The sequence below is a fragment of the Rana temporaria genome, chromosome 11, assembly GCF_905171775.1.
Source record: "Rana temporaria chromosome 11, aRanTem1.1, whole genome shotgun sequence".
Taxonomy (NCBI): Eukaryota; Metazoa; Chordata; class Amphibia; order Anura; family Ranidae; genus Rana; species Rana temporaria.
The window spans coordinates 37554749-37573953 of NC_053499.1; the positions used below are offsets into that span (position 1 = coordinate 37554749).

The 19205-nt window shown below is 41.9% G+C and overlaps 1 protein-coding gene across 2 annotated transcripts in view; it reads right to left on the minus strand.

The window, feature by feature from the left end:
- LUZP2 (leucine zipper protein 2) overlaps positions 1–19205 on the minus strand; it is a 701970-nt gene that overhangs the window by 316573 nt on the left and 366192 nt on the right. For both annotated transcript variants that reach the window (XM_040328360.1, XM_040328359.1), the window contains exons 2-3: positions 15659–15776; positions 10136–10206 (exon numbers count right to left, since the gene is read on the minus strand). In XM_040328360.1, coding sequence (XP_040184294.1) covers positions 10136–10206; positions 15659–15776 — 189 coding nt within the window. The remainder of the gene's footprint in view (positions 1–10135; positions 10207–15658; positions 15777–19205) is intronic.

A 19205-nucleotide genomic window follows, 5' to 3' on the forward strand; every position in this document is an offset into this window, starting at 1 on the left:
AGACCATTGGACTTTATACAGTTGTTTGTCATTACTGCTTTTTCTCTATTTTTCTGTCTTCCAGGTTATCTCAAAAAATAGTGCACTTCTAGTGCCAGATTTACTTACTCAGATGTATTAACTAACCACATTTGCACATTATTCACTCATCTACTAACTGGGTATTCAGTCTAGAAATAAGAAGCCACTCATTTTTGTGCTTTTGATGTCACATTTTAAATTTTTTTTTTTAGTCATTTTTTAACAAGAAATGTGTATTTTTAGGCAGAAAACATTTCCTGCAAATTTTTGTAACAAAATATTGGCTTTGAATTATTTAGTTTTTTGTCTTTATTGACAGTGATTAGCAATAATACTGATCGAAACACAATGTAAGAATAATTTCACTGAAACTATACGCAAGAATTTTTGGGCTTGTCTCCTATATATCTATCTCTAGAGATATATATAGATATATATATATATATATATATATATATATATATATATATATATATATATATATATATATATACACACACACTTCTAAACATAATTTTTTTAGACTTTGGTTCAAAATTAAAGTTCTTATTTAGTTTGGTTTTCAATAACCCAGACTAATTTATGTTAAAATTTTTGGGGTTATTTTTTATTTTCTAATTTTTTTGGGGGTATTTGTTTCGAAGACATTTATTTACATTTAGAAATGTTTGTGTATTGTTTTTATACAAAACATTTTTTGGCTTTGTATTTGTTTGTGTCTAATTTTTTCAACAAGATTTTAAGACAACACAAATTTTTGTATTATTTTTAGAAAAATTAGTTAACTTCTTTCTTTAGGTGAGATTTCTTGTTCGTTTTGTGATCTGAAACTGGAAACATTTACAAACCAAAAAAGATCAACACCAAACAAAAATTTAAAAAAAGAACAGCAGTCAGTCATATGGATGGTGTGCTTTCACACTGGAACACGCCAAAATTTCTAAATGCACACATTCAGTGAAAACTCGCCAAATGTCATTGGTTAAACAGACAAATGGCCACATGTGCTATCTGACATCATGGGTGATCAATGTCTGTGTTTTGTGGGAGCAAACCCTTCCTCTCAACTACTTGAGGATCGAGGAGGGGTTTGTACCCACAAAGCACAGACAATAGATAGTCTGTGATGGCAGATAGCACATATTGGCACACTGTGTGTGCATTTAGAAATTTTGGCGTATTAGAAAGTACAAAAATTAAAAAGGGTTTTGTGGGCGGGGGATGGGCGGGGGATGGGCTTCTGTGGTTCAGTCTTTGACACGGCCCATCATGTCAATGATATTTTTGTAATTTTGTTCGATGACTAGCATCCTTTGTCGCATGTTCTCCATTTCCGTGCTACACTCTGAAATGACATTTCGCACATTCTGCTCCATGACTAGCATCCTTTCCCGCATAATGTCCATTTCCGTGCTGCACTCCATTAGTTGCTGTACAATTATAGAAGCACTTGCACATGAAAAATGTGCTACACCATCTTCATCCCCTAAAAAGAAACAAATTGGCATTCAAAATATGTAAATAATTTCCAGCCTATCTGCATATGTTTGGCCCTATTAATATAGGGGTGACACTGACCTGATGGCCTGATAATTTCCACATCCCCAATTTCTTCATCTTCTATCACTCCTCCTTCTTCCACCACCTCCCCATCATCTTCTATCACTCCTCCTTCTTCCACCACCTCCCCATCATCTTCGACTCCTCCTTCATCCATCAATCCACCTTCTTGCAATTCGCCAAATTGTTCTTCCGCCACTTGCCCTTCATCTGATATAAATTCTAAGTCCAAAATAACTTCTTCCTCCTCTCTTCCTTCCTCCTTTCTTCCTTCCTCTTCTCCTTCCACATCCTCTTCTCCTTCCACATCCTCTTCTCCTTCCACATCCTCTTCTCCTTCCACATCCTCCTCTCTTCCTTCCCCAGCCTCCTCCTGCTCAACATGTGGAGGTGTTTGATTTTCCGGGTGTCTGGCCCTCTCTGCCTCCTCCAATTGCTGGCGTCTTCTTTCCCCTATAAGAAATAATAAAAAACAAAAGGGATACTCATCAGCACACAGATATTGGATATCATAAATCGCACACATTGCATAGACGATACATTTATGATGATTTTTGGTTGTTTATTCTTTCAGCAATCCTCCATTTTTGGCGTAGTTCTAGGCCAAGCTCTGATCCTGCCCCTTTTTTGCAAAGAAGTGACACAAATGGATGTCCCCCCAAAACATTAATTCTCGTCGACCCTCCAAATAAATATACTTTGATTTTTGAGACACAGGTGCTTTGCATTTCCAGATGTTAAAACATCAGCTTTATTTGCATTTTGGAGAATGAATCTTGTTTGCCTGTCACATTCACTCAATTTAATTTCTGTGATTTTGCTATTCAACAATGTTGGAAAACCAAGTTTGGGGCCAGTCAGCCATGTCCAGGTGTGTTGTTCCTGGAGTAACGTCACATTTTTGCAAAACAATGTCATATTACGCGTGTTTACTATTTAACTAAATTTGTTTAAGGTTGTTATTTGACATAAACACAATACAGTATCTACACGTGTTCAAAAGTACAAGCAGGCCAAGGAGGCAGATGTGAAAATATACATGTCAACACATTATTGCAGACATTCCCCCCCCCTTAAATAATATGGACTTACTTTTACGCAGAATTTTGAGTATCTTCTTCATGTGATGTGGCTCCCTCAATTTTAAATCGGACCAACGCTTCCGTAGTTGCTCCTTTGACCTGGTGACACCAAACATTCTCCTCATTCTCCTTGCCACCTTGTCCATTATGTGTGACTTTCTACGGTTTGGTGTTTTGTAGGGCCCACATTCACCATCATAATCCTTCCTCCTCATGATGCAAACCAACTCCACCATTTCTTCGAACTCCATATTAGTGGCTTTATATCTTTTAGGCCTGGATCGGGACGGTCCTGCCTCTGTCCCTTCACTTGCGCCATGAGAGCTCCGTGCCCGCTCGTGTGACATCGCCATCTTTCCTTCCCACAGAGATTAGGGGCGTGGAAACGAGGAAATGTCCCATCAGGGGCGGAGATGAGGGCGGGGATTCTTGCATATGCGGAGTGTCGCGAATGCCAACAACGTATTGACGTAGGTTACGCGGAGAATATTCGCGCAATTCCAGAACCTACACAGTTAACGCCATATTTACTTTTTCAATTGATTAGGGGCATGGCAAAGGTGACGAGGGCGGCGTTTCATACATACGCGGAGTGGATAAAAGGCGCTTGACGTGATTACGTAGGTTACGTGTTAATTCAGCGAGCGGAAGAAACGAGGATTTTGAGAGAGGCAGGTAAGAAATTTAAACATGGGATCAGCAGCGGGCTCTTAAAATGTAGAGCAATGGGATGGGGGTTTGGTCTGTTGGTTGCACAGTTTTATTAAGCTATTATGTCTCTTGGATACCAGAATGTGATTTTCGTACCCAAATGCTTTTGTAGACATCACAAAATAGAGAGGTCAAAAATGCTGTGACTCATTATCAATTATGTAGGGTGTATTCAGATCAGGCCAAGTATAGTTCTGTGTTGGTTGGACAGAGGTCATTAGGAAGTTACTTTCATGTAATCAATGCTGAGGGGCAGGATATCTACACATGCAATAGTGCCTTGATGAATGCTGTCATTTGTAATAATTGTGTATGGTTGTAGATTTCTATTATTTCCTGCAATGTAACCAAAGGGGCGGCATGTATAAAAAAAATGTTAGCTAAAACCAACCAATGGGGCAGAGCTGGCCAGCATTTTCTAAACAAGAGACACTGTGTTTGTATTTCTATATAGGTACTACTTTTTAAACAACATATTCTATCAATGTAAATGCTGAGGCTTTTTTTAATTGTGTTTTTGGTTTCTTTTTATTTTTTCAATCTAGAATAAAAAACAGTAAATCATAATTTCACAATGGATCTCCTGCAGACCCAAGAGATTATCCAGCACTTGCTGGATAAATTTAGGGAAATGCCCATCCTGTGGGATTCAAAGCAGCCCACCTACCACAATAAGGACGTACGAGCGGCAGCACTTGAACAGCTAGCAGCATACATGAGGACATGGGTGCCAGAATGCAGTGCCAACATGGTGAAGGATAAACTTGCCAACCTCAGGGGCACATATAGGAGAGCGTACAAAGCTCACCAAAAGCAGCTAAGATCTGGAGCAGCAGCAAGACCACCAAAGGAACCCAAGCTGTGGTATTACAACCAGATGTCATTTTTGCGGGATCAACTGGAAGGCAGGCCATCAATGTCAAGTCTGAATCCCAACCTTTCCTCCACGCTACCTCCCAGCGGGACTTCCCCAGATCACCACAGCCCTGCAGAGTCAGATGAAGAGGGCCTGGCTGACAGAGAGGCAGATCTGCGCCTCTACGATGATGAGGTATAGTAGTTTCATAACTATTTATGTAATAATCTTAATTATTGTTTGATTCTTGACTTGATATTGGTTAATAAAATACAAGCTGGGAAGTAAAAATCTAAAATCGTGGGCAAACAAATAGGTGTCAGGGATGACAACTGCAGGGGTCAGAGGGTGAGTCTGTTTTCAAGTTTAAATTCAAGGCAAAAAATAAGATTCAAGCATGAAAATGTGAGTGAGTATATTCCTAAATATATTACAACATGTCCCTTTTTTTTACACAGGAAGAAGAGACCAGCCAGGAGGTGGCAGATCCTCTCCTCACTGTCAGCCAGGATGAAGGGGTCAGTGGCAGCCAGGAGGAGGCCGGGCCCAGTGGCGTTAAGCAGCTCCCCAGGACAAGCACCACCAGCCAGGCTTCTCCCCTTTATATTAGGCCACCAGGCCGTAAGAAGAAATTGGGGGCAGTGGAGGAAGCCAGCCTCAAAATGATTCAGGAGGCGAGTGCCATCATGAGGGCCCCCCTCAACCCCACTGAGGCCTACAGTGCCTCCGTGGCACATGACCTGAATCAAGGCACGGAGGAGCAGAGGCAACTGGCAAAGGGCGTGATCAACCAGGCCCTTTGGTGGATGCAGAGGGAGCTGCTGACCCCAGACACTGGGCTATGTGACCCGGCCCGGCTTGCTGAACATCATACTCCTGCTGCCACATCATCCCCACCTGCAAGGGCCCAGGGAAGACCCGCTGGAAGGCAGCCTGGAAGGAAGGTTGCAAGGAAGAGGAGACGTTGATGCCCTGCCTTCCATTTGATCCCCCACAAATGGCATCTTGTTTGGACTACCACAGCTTGGGTTCCTTTGGTTATGTGCTGCTGCTTCAGATTTTATTTTGTGTGCTTCCTGAGGTTGGCTAGTTTATCCTTCACCATGTTTGAAATGCAAGTTTGCATGTATTTTGCTAGCTGTTCAAGTGCTGCCATTCTGTTTTTGATCCTTTTTATAATTTGCTGAAATAAAAGCATTTTTGTTGATTTGAAAAACGTGCCTATTGTTTGTAATACTGTGGGTATTATTTTAGGCATCAAACATTACAAACAAATAAAATGTTTAATCTAAAATATTCACTAACTCATGGGGGGGGGGGGCATTTGGTGTGCCAACATGGTAGACAATTTAAACAACCTTCAAAATAATCCAGTTAAATATACAAACAAAAGCAAAATCAAAAATATTTCCTATTAAAATATTCTAAATGGTGACATAACTATAAACACCTAAATAAAGTGGGAAAGATAAACATTAAACATTAAAAGCAAAAAATTTGAAATGTGGAGGACCACTAAAAATATGATACGTCGGGCCAATAAAAGTTTGCAAAAATCTTACTACATCACAGCTAACAAATGTCACTTTTCAGTATGGAACAACTCAGTTGAAATAACATGAGCTAAATAACTGATTAGTTATAGCAAGAGAAGAATGAATAAAACGACGGCATCAAGCGTTGTTTATTGTGTGGTTTGCTTCAGTGTTCTATTGCTAGAATTAATCTTTCTATTGACGAATGTGCCATATCCCAAACAAACGTGAGTTTTACCTGAACGAGCGCTCCCGTGGCCTCATTTAGTCTGAGCATGCGCGGGGTTTTTGTACGTTGGTTTTGTGTACTCACCACCAAACATGTCCGTTCGGACAGGATTTGAGCGGACGGTTTTAAAACAAGTTTGGAAATAAATGTCTGCTGAAAAACGGCCCGGCGGGCAAATGTACGGTGAAATTCTGTACGCTCGTAACTACACACGACCAAACATGTCTGCTGAAACTGGTCCGCGGGCCAGTTTCAGCAAACATGTTTGGTCGTGAGTATGGGGCCTTAGGGGTCTTTTTATCAGTGTTTTCACCCATGATTAACCCAATTTGTACACATATATTTTTAAATTTAATCCTATACATGTGAGTCTTGGGTGAAAGAAGGATTTCTTCTTCTGAAAATGGATAGGATAGTCCTTTGAGTTCAGCTGTGGTAATAGTGGGGAGGTCAATGGAATCTAAGAACTGGAAGATTTCTTCGGCATGGGGGGGCAGACTCTACAGGGGATGTGTGCAGATTATATAGCTTGGAATAGAATTTGCTAAAACAGTTAGCTATATCTTTGGGGTTGCTAAATAATTCTGGAGTGCATTTTTGCGCTCAAGCTGTTTGGCCAGTTTAGCCCCTGGTTTATTACCATAGATATACCCGTTAAAGCGGAGTCGTTGGATATGAAAGTCAAAATCTTTTTATAAATGTATTAGTAGTTCCTCTCTAAGCTGATGGAGTTTTGGTTAGATCAGGATCGTTGGGGTTGGACTTGTTGCTCTGTTCTACTGTCCTGAGCTTATCAAGAAGCCTGGAAATAGTCTCAGCTCGTACTCTTTTCTCATGGGCACCGATTTTGATAAAGAGGCCTCTCATGTAGCATTTATGGGCATTGCATTGCACACAGAGAACGGAGTCAGTGTTCATTTGAAAATAAGTCATAATCTTACATTTGATCGGTTCTTGAGTGGGTGATTTAGAAGGGAGGTCATTTAAGCGCCACAGAGAGGAGGGTTTCAGAGCAGGGTTCGTAGACAGAGTAATGGTCACTGGTGCGTGTAATAACGCCAATATTGGCTGTGGTAATGGACTGTTGAGTAGATTTGTAGGACAAGAACACATCAATCCTGGAGTAGGACTTTGTGCATTTGAGAAGAGGGTGTAGTCCTTCTCTAAGCCATGCAGACACTGCCATGGGTCATATAGTTCCTAATTTTGAATAATAGAGGTTGGGTAGTGGAACATTTTCTTACCACGCTAGAAGAGTCTATATTGGGGTCTGCTATATATTTAAAGTTGCCACAAATAAGAATGCGGTCTTTGGGAAAGTTACTTAAAGTGGACCTTCAGTACATTTTTTTAACTTTCCATCTATTAAATCTTCTGCCCTTGTTGTTTTAACTTTATATAGTAAAACATTTTTTCTGCCAGTAAATACCTTTTACAGCCCACTTCCTGTATCTTGTCTAGTCATTAGCCTAGGCTTATGACATCATGCACAGCTTCCTGTCTTGCTTTCCTGAGAGTTTTCCAGGAAAGGAGGGAGGATGAGTCATAAGGGACAAATGTGAGCTGCAGGGCTGTAGAGCTGGAGGTGGGCCTCTGTGTGTCTGTGTAAAACCAGCAAGTGAACAGGCAGCAGCTTAAGCTGCCCACAGTTAAAATGGCTGCAGCCAGACTTAGCGGAGGGAGATTTCTGCAGCATATTTGGCAAGTACAGACTTTACGGTACATATAAAATAATATGAAAACTGGTTGGAGAGAAGCTTCAGAATGACAAATATGTTTTTATTACTGCAGTTCCTCTATACCCACTTAAGCCCCGGACCATTTTGCAGCTAAATGCCCAGGCCAGGTTTTGCGATTCAGCACTGCGTTGCTTTAACAGATAATTGCGCGGTCGTGCGACGTGGCTCCCAAACAAAATTGGCGTCCTTTTTTCCCCACAAATAGAGCTTTCTTTTGGTGGTATTTGATCACCTCTGCGGTTTTTATTGTTTGCGCTATAAACAAAAATAGAGCGACAATTTTGAAAAAAATGCAATATTTTTAACTTTTTGCTGTAATAAATATCCCCCAAAAACATACATAAAAAAAAAATCCTCAGTTTAGGCCGATACGTATTCTTCTACCTATTTTTGGTAAAAAAAATCGCAATAAGCGTTTATCGATTGGTTTGCGCAAAATTTATAGCGTTTACAAAATAGGGGATAGTTTTATTGCATTTTTATTATTTTATTTTTTTACTACTATTGGCGGCGATCAGCGATTTTTTTCGTGACTGCGACATTATGGCGGACACTTCGGACAATTTTGACACATTTTTGGGACCATTTTCACAGCAAAAAATGCATTTAAATTGCATTCTTTATTGTGAAAATGACAGTTGCAGTTTGGGAGTTAACCACAGGGGGCGCTGTAGGAGTTAGGGTTCACCTAGTGTGTGTTTACAACAGTAGGGGGGTGTGGCTGTAGGACTGACGTCATCGATCGAGTCTCCCTTATAAAAAGGATCACTCGATCGATACGCCGCCACAGTGAAGCATGGGGAAGCCGTGTTTACACACGGCTCTCCCCGTTCTTCAGCCTCGGGGAGCGAATAGCCACGCCGTCGTCCCGAATCGCTCCCCGAGGGAATCCGCCCGCCGCACGCAGCGGGGGGGTCCCGATCAGACTCCCAACCCGCTAGAAGGCGGGGACGTATATATACGCCCATCTGCCTGTCCGTGCCATTTTGCGGACGTATATAGTCGTGCGGCGGGCGTTAAGGGGTTAAATTCCCTAAAACAGATTAGTAGAACTGCTTTTGGTGTGTGTTGGGGGCATATATGTTGGCTATTACCAGAGAGGTGTCATTAAAGGTTGCTGATAGGATGAGGTATCTACCAGCCAGATCAGCCTCAACCCGTTGGACTTGGAGAGCAATGTCAGCTGCTTCAATTTTCACCTGTCTTGCTTCCGGGATCCCAGGCCCCCAGCTGGCCAGGGCCGCAATGACGTCCCTCCTGTGCATGGATGCGAGAGCCGCCATTCACGGCACAGGGCTCGAAAGGAACGACACCCGTGGCCATTTATACAGAGCGCATGCGCCAGTGATGTCACTGGGCTGCATGTAATGCAAATACACGTTTAGGAGGTATTTACACTACCTGTAGCTAAGCTTTATTACAGGCTTACCTATAGGTAAATGTCAGCAGAAGAAGTTTAATTCCTCTTTAATTTTATCAGACTAGCAAAGATATTTTTTTTTGCTTTTTAATGGTTATAAAACCCACTAAAACACATGAGTTCAGAACAGTGCATTTTAAAATGATATCATCTCTACAAATCAATGTAATATTATCTCTGGTCAGTGGTTCTACTCATTTATAAACTTTTCATAAAAATAACACAATTTGTGGAGATTCCTCCAGAATACATGAATGATGGAAAAGAAAAGGATTAGCATCTTGGAAGATGCTCCTAATGTCAAGTACACACGATCGTAAATTCCGACAAGAAAAGTCCGATGCAAGCTTTTGGTCGGAAATTCTGACTGTGTGTAGGCTCCAACAGAATTTTTCTGTCGGAATTTCCGACAAGAAAAATTTGAGAGCTGGTACTCAAATTTTCTGTCAGGAAAAGTTATTTTCGGAAATTCCAATCGTCTGTATGCAATCCCGACAGAGAAAAATCCTACTCGGAATCAAGTCGAGGCATGCTCGGAAGCATTGAACTTCATTTTTGTGCGTCACTGCATTCTTGACGGTCGGAATTTGGTGTGACCGTGTGTATACAATACAAGTTTGAGCCAAAATTCCATCGGAAAAAAGGGTTTTCTTGACGGAATTCCCGATTGTGTGTACGCGGCATTAGGGTATATTAAACTGTCTCTGCCTAGAGGAGGCTGATAAGAAAAAAAAGGTGAGAATATTTCTTATCCACTTGTTTCGGCCTCCCTTGGGAAGTGTTTGTATGCACAGCAGGTGCACTGGGCTTAATAAACCTTACAAGAGATATAATTGAGCTCCACTCAGGTCCCTTCAAACAAACCTTGGAGAAGACAGAAATCAGGCATAATGCAAGCACCTGTTCACTTGAACTGTTACTGACAACATAGAATAATAGATTGCATTTTGTGCAGGTCTGTGGATGTAGTTGTTTATCTTACCTCTGCTTTTCTTCTATTTCTAGAAGCTTTTGTACATCACTTTTGGATGATGCTTCATTGGTTTTCATAGACTAGGGAAGAAAAAAACAACAATTTTTTTTTTTTTTTTAATGTCAAAATAACCATTTAAATGCTGTAAAACAATGGTTAAACTGTAGCTAGACAGTACCCTGAAAAATCTACCTTTTTGTCTTGACGTAGTAGTAAAGCCTAAACATTTTATACCATAATGCATTGCTTGCATTAAGGTAAAAAATGTTTAGGTGTCAGCCTCCCCCCTCACCCCCCCCTTTTTTTTAACATAATTTTTTAGTTTGTGTTCCCTAGGGCAGCGTCCAGTTCCCTCATGCCCAGTGGCAGTGCGTCCATAGTGGATGCAGAAGTGCCGTCCCCTCTCCCCCCTGTGCCGTCACTCAACTTAGTGTACAATACATAGAGATTCATGCATTGCATGAATCTCTATGTATTGTCACCGCTGCCGCTCACTATTCAGATGGCCAGCCCCCTGGTGAGCGCCGGCTATCTGAATAACGGCAGCTGGTTGGCTGTATGGAAGTGTCTATCAGAGCCAGCGGCTCTGATAGGCTTTCCGATTACAGCCTGTGGGCTGTAATCGTCTTCCAAATAGTTAACCAGAGGACGCAGGGGGTGTGCGTTCCCTGGTTAACACTGACACTCGTCTCAGCCAATCAGGTTCACAGGGTCTGGCTACCGGTAACCTGATTGGCTGAATCAACATCGAGGGCAGGACTTGAGAGAAGAAATCGAGGGAGGATGGCTGATCCGAGAAAGGTAAGTGCTTGGGGACGGGGGGCAGCAATCTGGTGGTTTTTGAGGGGGAAAACTGGCGGCAATTGATGGGCACAGTGGTGACAATTGATGGGCACAGTGGTGACAATTGATGGCACAGTGGTGACAATTGATGGCATGACACAGTGGCTGTATTTGATGGCATGGCACAGTGGCTGCGTTTGATGGCATGGCACAGTGACTTCGTTTGATGGCACAGTGGCGACAATTGATGGCACAGTGGTGACAATTGATGGCACAGTGGCGACAATTGATGGCATGGCACAGTGGCGACAATTGATGGCACAGTGGTGACAATTGATGGCACAGTGGCGACAATTGATGGCATGGCACAGTGGCAACAATTGATGGCATGGTACAGTGATGACAATTGCTGGGCACAGTGGCTGCATTTGATGGCACAGTGGCAACAATTGATGGGCACAGTGGCTGCGTTTGATGGGCACAGTGGCTGCGTTTGATGGGCACAGTGGTGGCAATTGATGGGCACAGTGGCTGCATTTGATGGGCACAGTGAGGCTGCAATTGATGATTTTTTTTTCGTTTGTTTGTGCCCCCCAAAAATTTTGAGCACCAGCCGCCACTGCTCATGCCTTTGTTGGGAAATCCCTTTCACATTGACTTATCAGGGAGCTGCACAGCCCTAGCTGCACATTCATAGGTCAGTGTCTCTTTCTAGGGTTGATTTACTAAAGGCAAATATACTTTGCAAAGTGCAGTTGCCCTCTGCAAGTGCAGTTTCTCCAGAGTTTAGTAAATGAGGTAAGGCTTCACTTTGCAAAGAATACCCAATCACATACAAGGAAAAAAAACAGCATTTTGCTTGCAAATTATTGGATGATGGAAGTCAGCAGAGCCTCTTATCATTTACTAAGCTCTGGAGCAACTGCACTTGCAAAGTGCACAGTCTGTGTGCCTTTAGTAAATAAACCTCTCTGTGTTTGCACTAAGGCAATTACATTTATATCTCGGAGAGTGCGTATATAATTGAAATGCAGTTTCTCTGTAGAAAGTATTGGCATTTTCAGTATCAGAAAAAAAGCATGGAAGAAGCTAGAGACTGCCTGGATATTTTACAGCATTTCTAAGCATAGACCTTATAGGAGCAGGGGCAATAGAGTATGAAACTTTGTCAGGGTGTTTGATGGTGACAGGTTAATGTTAACCTGTCATTAAAGAAACATGGCTGCTATAATTTCTGACGTCTCCTTTGGAAAATCCTAGTCGTCAGGCTGTCATACTAACTAATTTGTGTCAATATTTGAGAGTCATGGGTCCAGAACAAGAATGTAGATTAGAACTTTTGGCTTCCTCTGACTTTATTGATCTGTACACTCTTTCCTGGTCAGCAGCTAAGAAAGTATTGCAGACAGCAAGTTAGCATAATAACCAGTCAACCAACACGTTTAGAAGGAGGTCAAAAATATCTAACTTCCTCTTTGACAGCTTTATTTTGAGGTGTATCTTCACTTGTCAAGTCATGTTTCTCAAACCAGATAGATTGTTAAATTTATTTATTACGTTTTTTTTTTGAGAGTCAGACCTGAGAATCTCCTGAGGTCTAAAAGTAGTTCTCAAGTCAACTACCTGACCCCATGCTCGTAACACATATTGTGCACAACAGTATTAACCACTTAAGCCCCAGACCAATATGCTGCCTAAAGACCCAAGGGGTTTTTACAGTTCGGGACTGCGTCGCTTTAACAGACAATTGCGCGGTCGTGCGACGTGGCTCCCAAACAAAATTGGCGTCCTTTTTTCCCCACAAATAGAGCTTTCTTTTGGTGGTATTTGATCACCTCTGCGGTTTTTATTTTTTGCGCTATAAACAAAAATAGAGCGCCAATTTTGAAAAAAATGCAATATTTTTTACTTTTTGCTATAATAAATATCCCCCAAAAACATTTATAACATTTTTTTTCCTCAGTTTAGGCCGATATGTATTCTTCTACCTATTTTTGGTAAAAAAATTCGCAATAATCGTTTATCGGTTGTTTTTTTTTTTTTTTTATAGCGTTTACAAAATAGGGGATAGTTTTATTGCATTTTTTTTTTTTTTTTTTTTTTACTACTAATGGCGGCGATCAGCGATTTTTTTCGTGACTGCAACATTATGGTGGACACTTCGGACAATTTTGACACATTTTTGGGACCATTTTCACAGCAAAAAATGCATTTAAATTGCATTCTTTATTGTGAAAATGACAGATGCAGTTTGGGAGTTAACCACAGGGGGCGCTGTAACATTTAGTGTTCACTTAGTGTGTGTTTACAACTTTAGGGGGGTGTGGCTGTAGGACTGACGTGATCGATCGAGTCTCCCTTATATAAGGGATCACTCGATCGATGCGCCGCCATAGTGAAGCACGGGGAAGCCATGTTTACACACGGCTCTCCCCGTTCTTCAGCTCCGGGGAGCGATCGCGACGGGGCGGCTATAAACGAATAGCCGCGCCGTCGTCCCAGATCGCTCCCCGAGGCTTACCGACCGCCGCATGTAGCGGGGGGGGGTCCCGATCGGACCCCCGACCCACGTCAAGCAGAGGACATACAGGTACGTACATGTGCCTGTCCGTGCCATTCTGCTGACGTATATCTACATGAGGAGGTCGGCAAGTGGTTAAACAAAGATTTCTGTAGTTCAGGGTAATGGAAATATTGTATGTATGACACTTTACCTTTCAGTTCAAAAGATTACCTCCCCAATACACAGTGGCCCGGATTCAGATACAACTTACGGCGGCATATCTCCAGATACGCCGCCGTAATTTCAAATCTGCGCCGTCGTATCTTTACGCCGATTCTCAAAGGCAGATACTTTTCAAAAATAGGCTTCTTCCACCGACGTAACTAGCATACGCCGGCATATAATTGTGTGTAATTTTACGCTGGCCGCTAGGTGGCGCTTCCGTTGATTTCTGCGTCAAATATGCAAATTAGGTAGATACACCGATTCAGAAACGTACGTCCGCCCGGCGCATTTTTTTTACGTCGTTTACGTAAGGCTTTTTCTGGCGTAAAGTTACCCCTGCTCTATGAGGCATAGCCAATGTTAAGTATGGACGTCGGGCCAGCGTCGAATTTTGCGTAGTTTACGTAGTTTGCGTAAGTCGTACGCGAATAGGGCTGTGCGTAAGTTACGTTTACGTCTAAAGCATTGACTATTTGTGGCGTAATTTGGAGCATGCGCACTGGGATAATTTCACGGACGGCGCATGCGCCGTTCGTTAAGAACGTCAATTAAGTGGGGTCACGGCTAATTAGCATACAACACGCCCCCTACCAGCCTATTTTGAATTACGCGGGCTTACGCCGGCCAATATGCGCTACGCCACCGTAACTTTAGGCGCAAGTTTTTTCTGAATACAGGACTTGGCTCTCAAAGTTACAACGGCGTAGCGTATATGAGATACGCTACGCCCGCATATAGTCACGCTATTGTATCTGAATCCAGGCCTGTATATCTAAAAGGAGTGCATTTATAAATCTTTTAGATGTGTGTCTGCAAAAATATATTTGGAAGTTAACCTCGTTTTGTAAAAGTAGTAACATTTAAAAGTAGTGGTTCCCTCGTGCATTCTATCAGCAGTTTTATGTTACTCCTCTCCTTAAAACATGCAGTCTAAGCAGAATAAACAGTGTTGTTACTAATATGCAGTTTTCTATTTTCTTTGTCAACATTCAGTAGCTAAGCCCTAATGTGCATTTCTAACCACTCTCCTTCATCTCTTCATCTCTGGCATATACTGTACCTTACTGCCAGTATGAACCAACACTCAGCACAGGTACCAGGAACTCCAGCAGTCACAGGTCCTGGCTCAGGGACAGTGACGGTATTTGCCCCTCAGTTAAACTGTGACTCTTTCAGATGTCTAGTTAGCATGGACCTGCTGTGACAGATAACCAATTACTGCTGTCACATGTAAACAAAGAGCCATCAATCAAACTCAGTTAGCCAATCAGGAGAGAGAGGGGGTGCAGCCACAGCTCCATGTCTGAAAGGATACACAGAGTTGCAGCCTGGTTTGGGTGCCCCCATAGCAAGCTAGCCCGTGTATCCTCTCCCGCCTTCTCCGCCTGCCTAGCAAGGTCAATTTATCAGCACAGGGAAGGGGGTGGGAGGATATGCAGATCGAAATAGAGAGCTTCTTCCACCTCATGCCCTGCTGATAGGATGACATAATCATCAGGCCTCTGCCCTGCAGGTAGGAGTCCTGAGCAGGGGAGGCAGAGATTGATGTTAGAGAGAAAAGGAGGGGAAGAAGCAGACTGCAGGGGCACTGTAATGTAAAGGGGGGCTGTGATGTGAAGGGATACTAAGGACACTGTGGGACTGCTTTAAAGGGGGGACTGTGATGTAAATGAGGACTGTGGACACTGATATAAAGGGGGGCTGTGCTGTAAATGGGGGTTGTGGTGTGAAGGGGCAGAGGACAGACTTTGTGAATATCCCATCCCCCGACCCATCCATCACAACCACCACCCTCCCCCCAGCATACCAAACCCCCCATCCCCCTCCCCTCAGTCCCTATGAAAAATTGGATGCCATGAAATAAACCGGTCCCTGAGGCCAAAAAGTTTGGGGACTGCTGTTATATAACATAGCCAATACATCCTGGGACTACTGTAGTAATCTGCAATATACACAATTTAGTTCTTGGGTTGAGATACACTTTACACATGAAAATGCACCCTCATAACAAACATTCTCACCTGGAGATTTCCTTTGAGGCCGTCCAGTTCTTTGGATGTTTTGGAAAGCTGCCGAAGAATGCTACTTCTCTCCATAAAAACCTCTTTAAGTTGCTTTTCCAGGTCATCATAGCCCTGTCTAGCAAGGAAAAGACATGAGTCAGTTGCAAATCCATCACTGTGACTAATTCACTAATTAGATAGTAAACAGAAAACAGTGTCCAAACAACATGAAAAGGTTATACTCGTAATGCTAATATCAATCTGTCATCTTGGTCAAAGTACATGTAGATATTGGACAAAATACAAAGTTCAGCTACTGTCATAAATCAAGCTTTGGCTCATAACCATTTTTCATTTTTTATTATCAAGTTGAGAAGAAAAACATAAAAACAGTACATAAACAAGACTATTCTCTCAGCTCGAAAAACCTTGAAGGATAGGTCCATAGGATTAGAGCTCTAGCAAAAATAGGCTGATAAAACTGTTCAGTCTATCTATCTATCTATCTATCTATCTATCTATCTATCTATCTATCTATCTATCTATCTATCTATCTATCTATCTATCTATCTATCTATCTATCTATCTATATATCTATCTATCTATCTATCTATCTATCCATGCATGTTAGACTAAAATATGTTGCAGCTCTTAAGAGATAATGATGACCTTTTTATGTCTCTCCAGAAATCAAATTTACTCTATACTTTAGGCAAGTATGAGGAAATAGGAAACCTGGGAAAAGCAGATAAATTGTAGATAAGGCAAACAAGCTATTTAAGTAACACAGTAATCCTGATTTCAAAATAAACCTGGCATTAGAGAACTATAGAGCTTGCCATTGACCTCCTTCTAAAAATTCTAGTTGCTGAACTGAGTCATTGATCCAGAATATGTATGTAAATAAAAAAAGCTGAAGAAGATATCTGCAGTCTATACTTCCCTCACTGAACCAAACTCAAAACTTTCCTATATGACACAGTGGGAAAAAGACCTGAATATTACTATTGATTTATCGGATTGGCAGGACATGGCCTATAATTTATCCAAAGTCTCCATCAATACTACTTTAATTGAAGCCAACTATAAAACGCTTTTACGTTGGTATCTGGTACCGACTCGGGTGGCCAAAATGCATCCGTCCACTTCACCTAACTGTTTTAGGCGCTGTGGTCAATTGGGGACAATGTATCATGTTTGGTGGCAGTACCCCCTGGTGACTAGGTTTTGGATTAGGATATTTAATTTGATAAATTTGGTGACGGGGGTTAACATCCGTAGATCCCCTGAGATAGCCTTGTTTCATAGATTACCTGATGAGGTGCCCAGGAAATCAATGAAATTAATCACATATATACTGTTAGGCCGCGTACACACGATCAGTCCATCCGACGAGAACGGTCCGAAGGACCGTTTTCATCGGTTAACCGATGAAGCTGACTGATGGTCTGATGTGCCTACACACCATCGGTTAATTAACCGATCGTGTCAGAACACGGACACGTAAACCACGTACGACGGCACTATAAAGGGGAAATTCAAATCCAATGGCGCCACCCTTGGGGCTGCTTTAGCTGATTTTGTGTTAGTAAAAGACGATTTGCGCTTTTCTGTCTGTTACAGCGTGATGAATGTGCTATCTCCAAAATGAACGCTAGTTTTACAAGAATGAGCGCTCCCGTCCCCTCATTTAGTCTGAGAATGCGTGGATTTTGAACCGATGGTCGTGCGTACTAACGACCGGTTTTGACCTATCGGTTAGGAGTCCATCGGTTCAATTTTAAAGCAAATTCTCTTTTTTTGGACCGAAGGACAACTGACCGATGGGGCCCACACACGGTCGGTTTGGACCGATGAAACTGAACTTCAGTCCATTTTCATCGGTTTTGTCCGATCGTGTGTACAAGGCCTGAGTGGCGAGGATAAGAATAGCCCTGCATTGGAAACAATTGGTTATTCCTCCAGACTATGTTAAAAATAAAGTCAACTGGATTATGATTAATGATAAACTCACACTCCATAATAACAATAAAAAATTTGATAAAATCTGGGACCCGTGGATCCATTATATTTCGGTTCCCCAATGAGCTCTGGGCTAACCCTCATTTATTTTATTTTATTTTATTTCCTTTATTTTCTACTCTGCCTTTTCTCTCTCTCTCTCTCTCTCTCTCTCTCTCTCTCTCTCTCTCTCTCTTCCTCTCCCCTCCCCCATCTTTATTTTAAGTTATTTGAATCCAATATATACTGGGTCGTTTTGGAACCTTATTTAGCTTTAAGGTTCTCAGGAATTGGTATAAAGATTCCCTGTTATGTCTTAATCATTACTTCTCTTTGATCCCCCCCCCCCTCCGTTTGATCCTATGACTATACTCAGGTTTCTGTATGTTCTTGCACAAGGTTATTTTTATTATCCTAACTGTTGAATAGAACTTCCTTTTGTTAGATCGGATCTACGTATTCTACTTCTATATTTTATCTGATGGACTTTATATCCTCAACAGGTCTACCTGAGAATTTCCTGGGACTTTTGTTTATTCTCTGGTATTCATAGACCATACAAAGTTCCTTGTATTTTTGTTTTATATTTTTTGTATCTATGTCTTTGTTATTGTAGCTGCTTGAATATTGGCCTATGTATACTGGCTATTTCTGTCCTTTTTGGACTTCCTTTTCTTTAATAAAAACATTGAAATATAAAAAAGCTGAAGAAAAATATCCCAAAAGTTCATATATATTCACATTTGTTCCAGGTCAGTGACCTAAATGGGTTGATTTAACAAAAAAAATTAGAAACTATTCTCTTAGAAAAATGAATGTTCACTGAGCACAGTAAATAAGATGAAGCCATGATCCTTTTAATCAACCAGTCAGGTGCTAGCAAAAATCATTTTTTTTTAAATTTCCTTTATACGTGAATGTTTATTTAAAGTGAACATAGGATCACCATATTAACTGTGACTTACTTTGCAAACTGGCCATACACTTTCAAAATGAACATCCAAATGAACATTAGCTTTGCAAAGTAAACAGCCTCCCATCCTTTAGCAAATCAACCCCACAGAGTTAATGTTACCCTCTCACCACAGGGTAATTTTCACCAAATACAACCTTTAAAAAAAGAAAACTTAATATGAATATATTTATAGGGGCACATGCATTGATAATCCACCCTTCTCCCCTCTGTAGCCGGTGCAAGTATTCAACACTTCTAGATGTCTGCAATACTTGATACTGGCCAGAAATCACAGAGGCCGATGGGAGGAGCGCGTTTTTGTCGAGCCCCATTGCAATCCAGTGATGTGCACAAGAGTCTCGGCTCTCCTGGGACTCTCCCTTCTCATTGGCTGAGACAGTAGTGGTAGCAGCAGTGAACCAATCAGAAGAGAGAGGGGGTGGGGCTGAGCCCCGACTCTGCGTCTGAATGGACAAGCAAGGCAGCGGCTCAGGGGAAAGCCTGCTTGGGTGCCCTACAGCAAACTGTTTGCTCTGTGGGCACTTGGGAGGATGGAGGCAGGAGTGCCAGCAAGGTACCCAAGAAAAGGAGGATCGGCTGCTCTGTGCA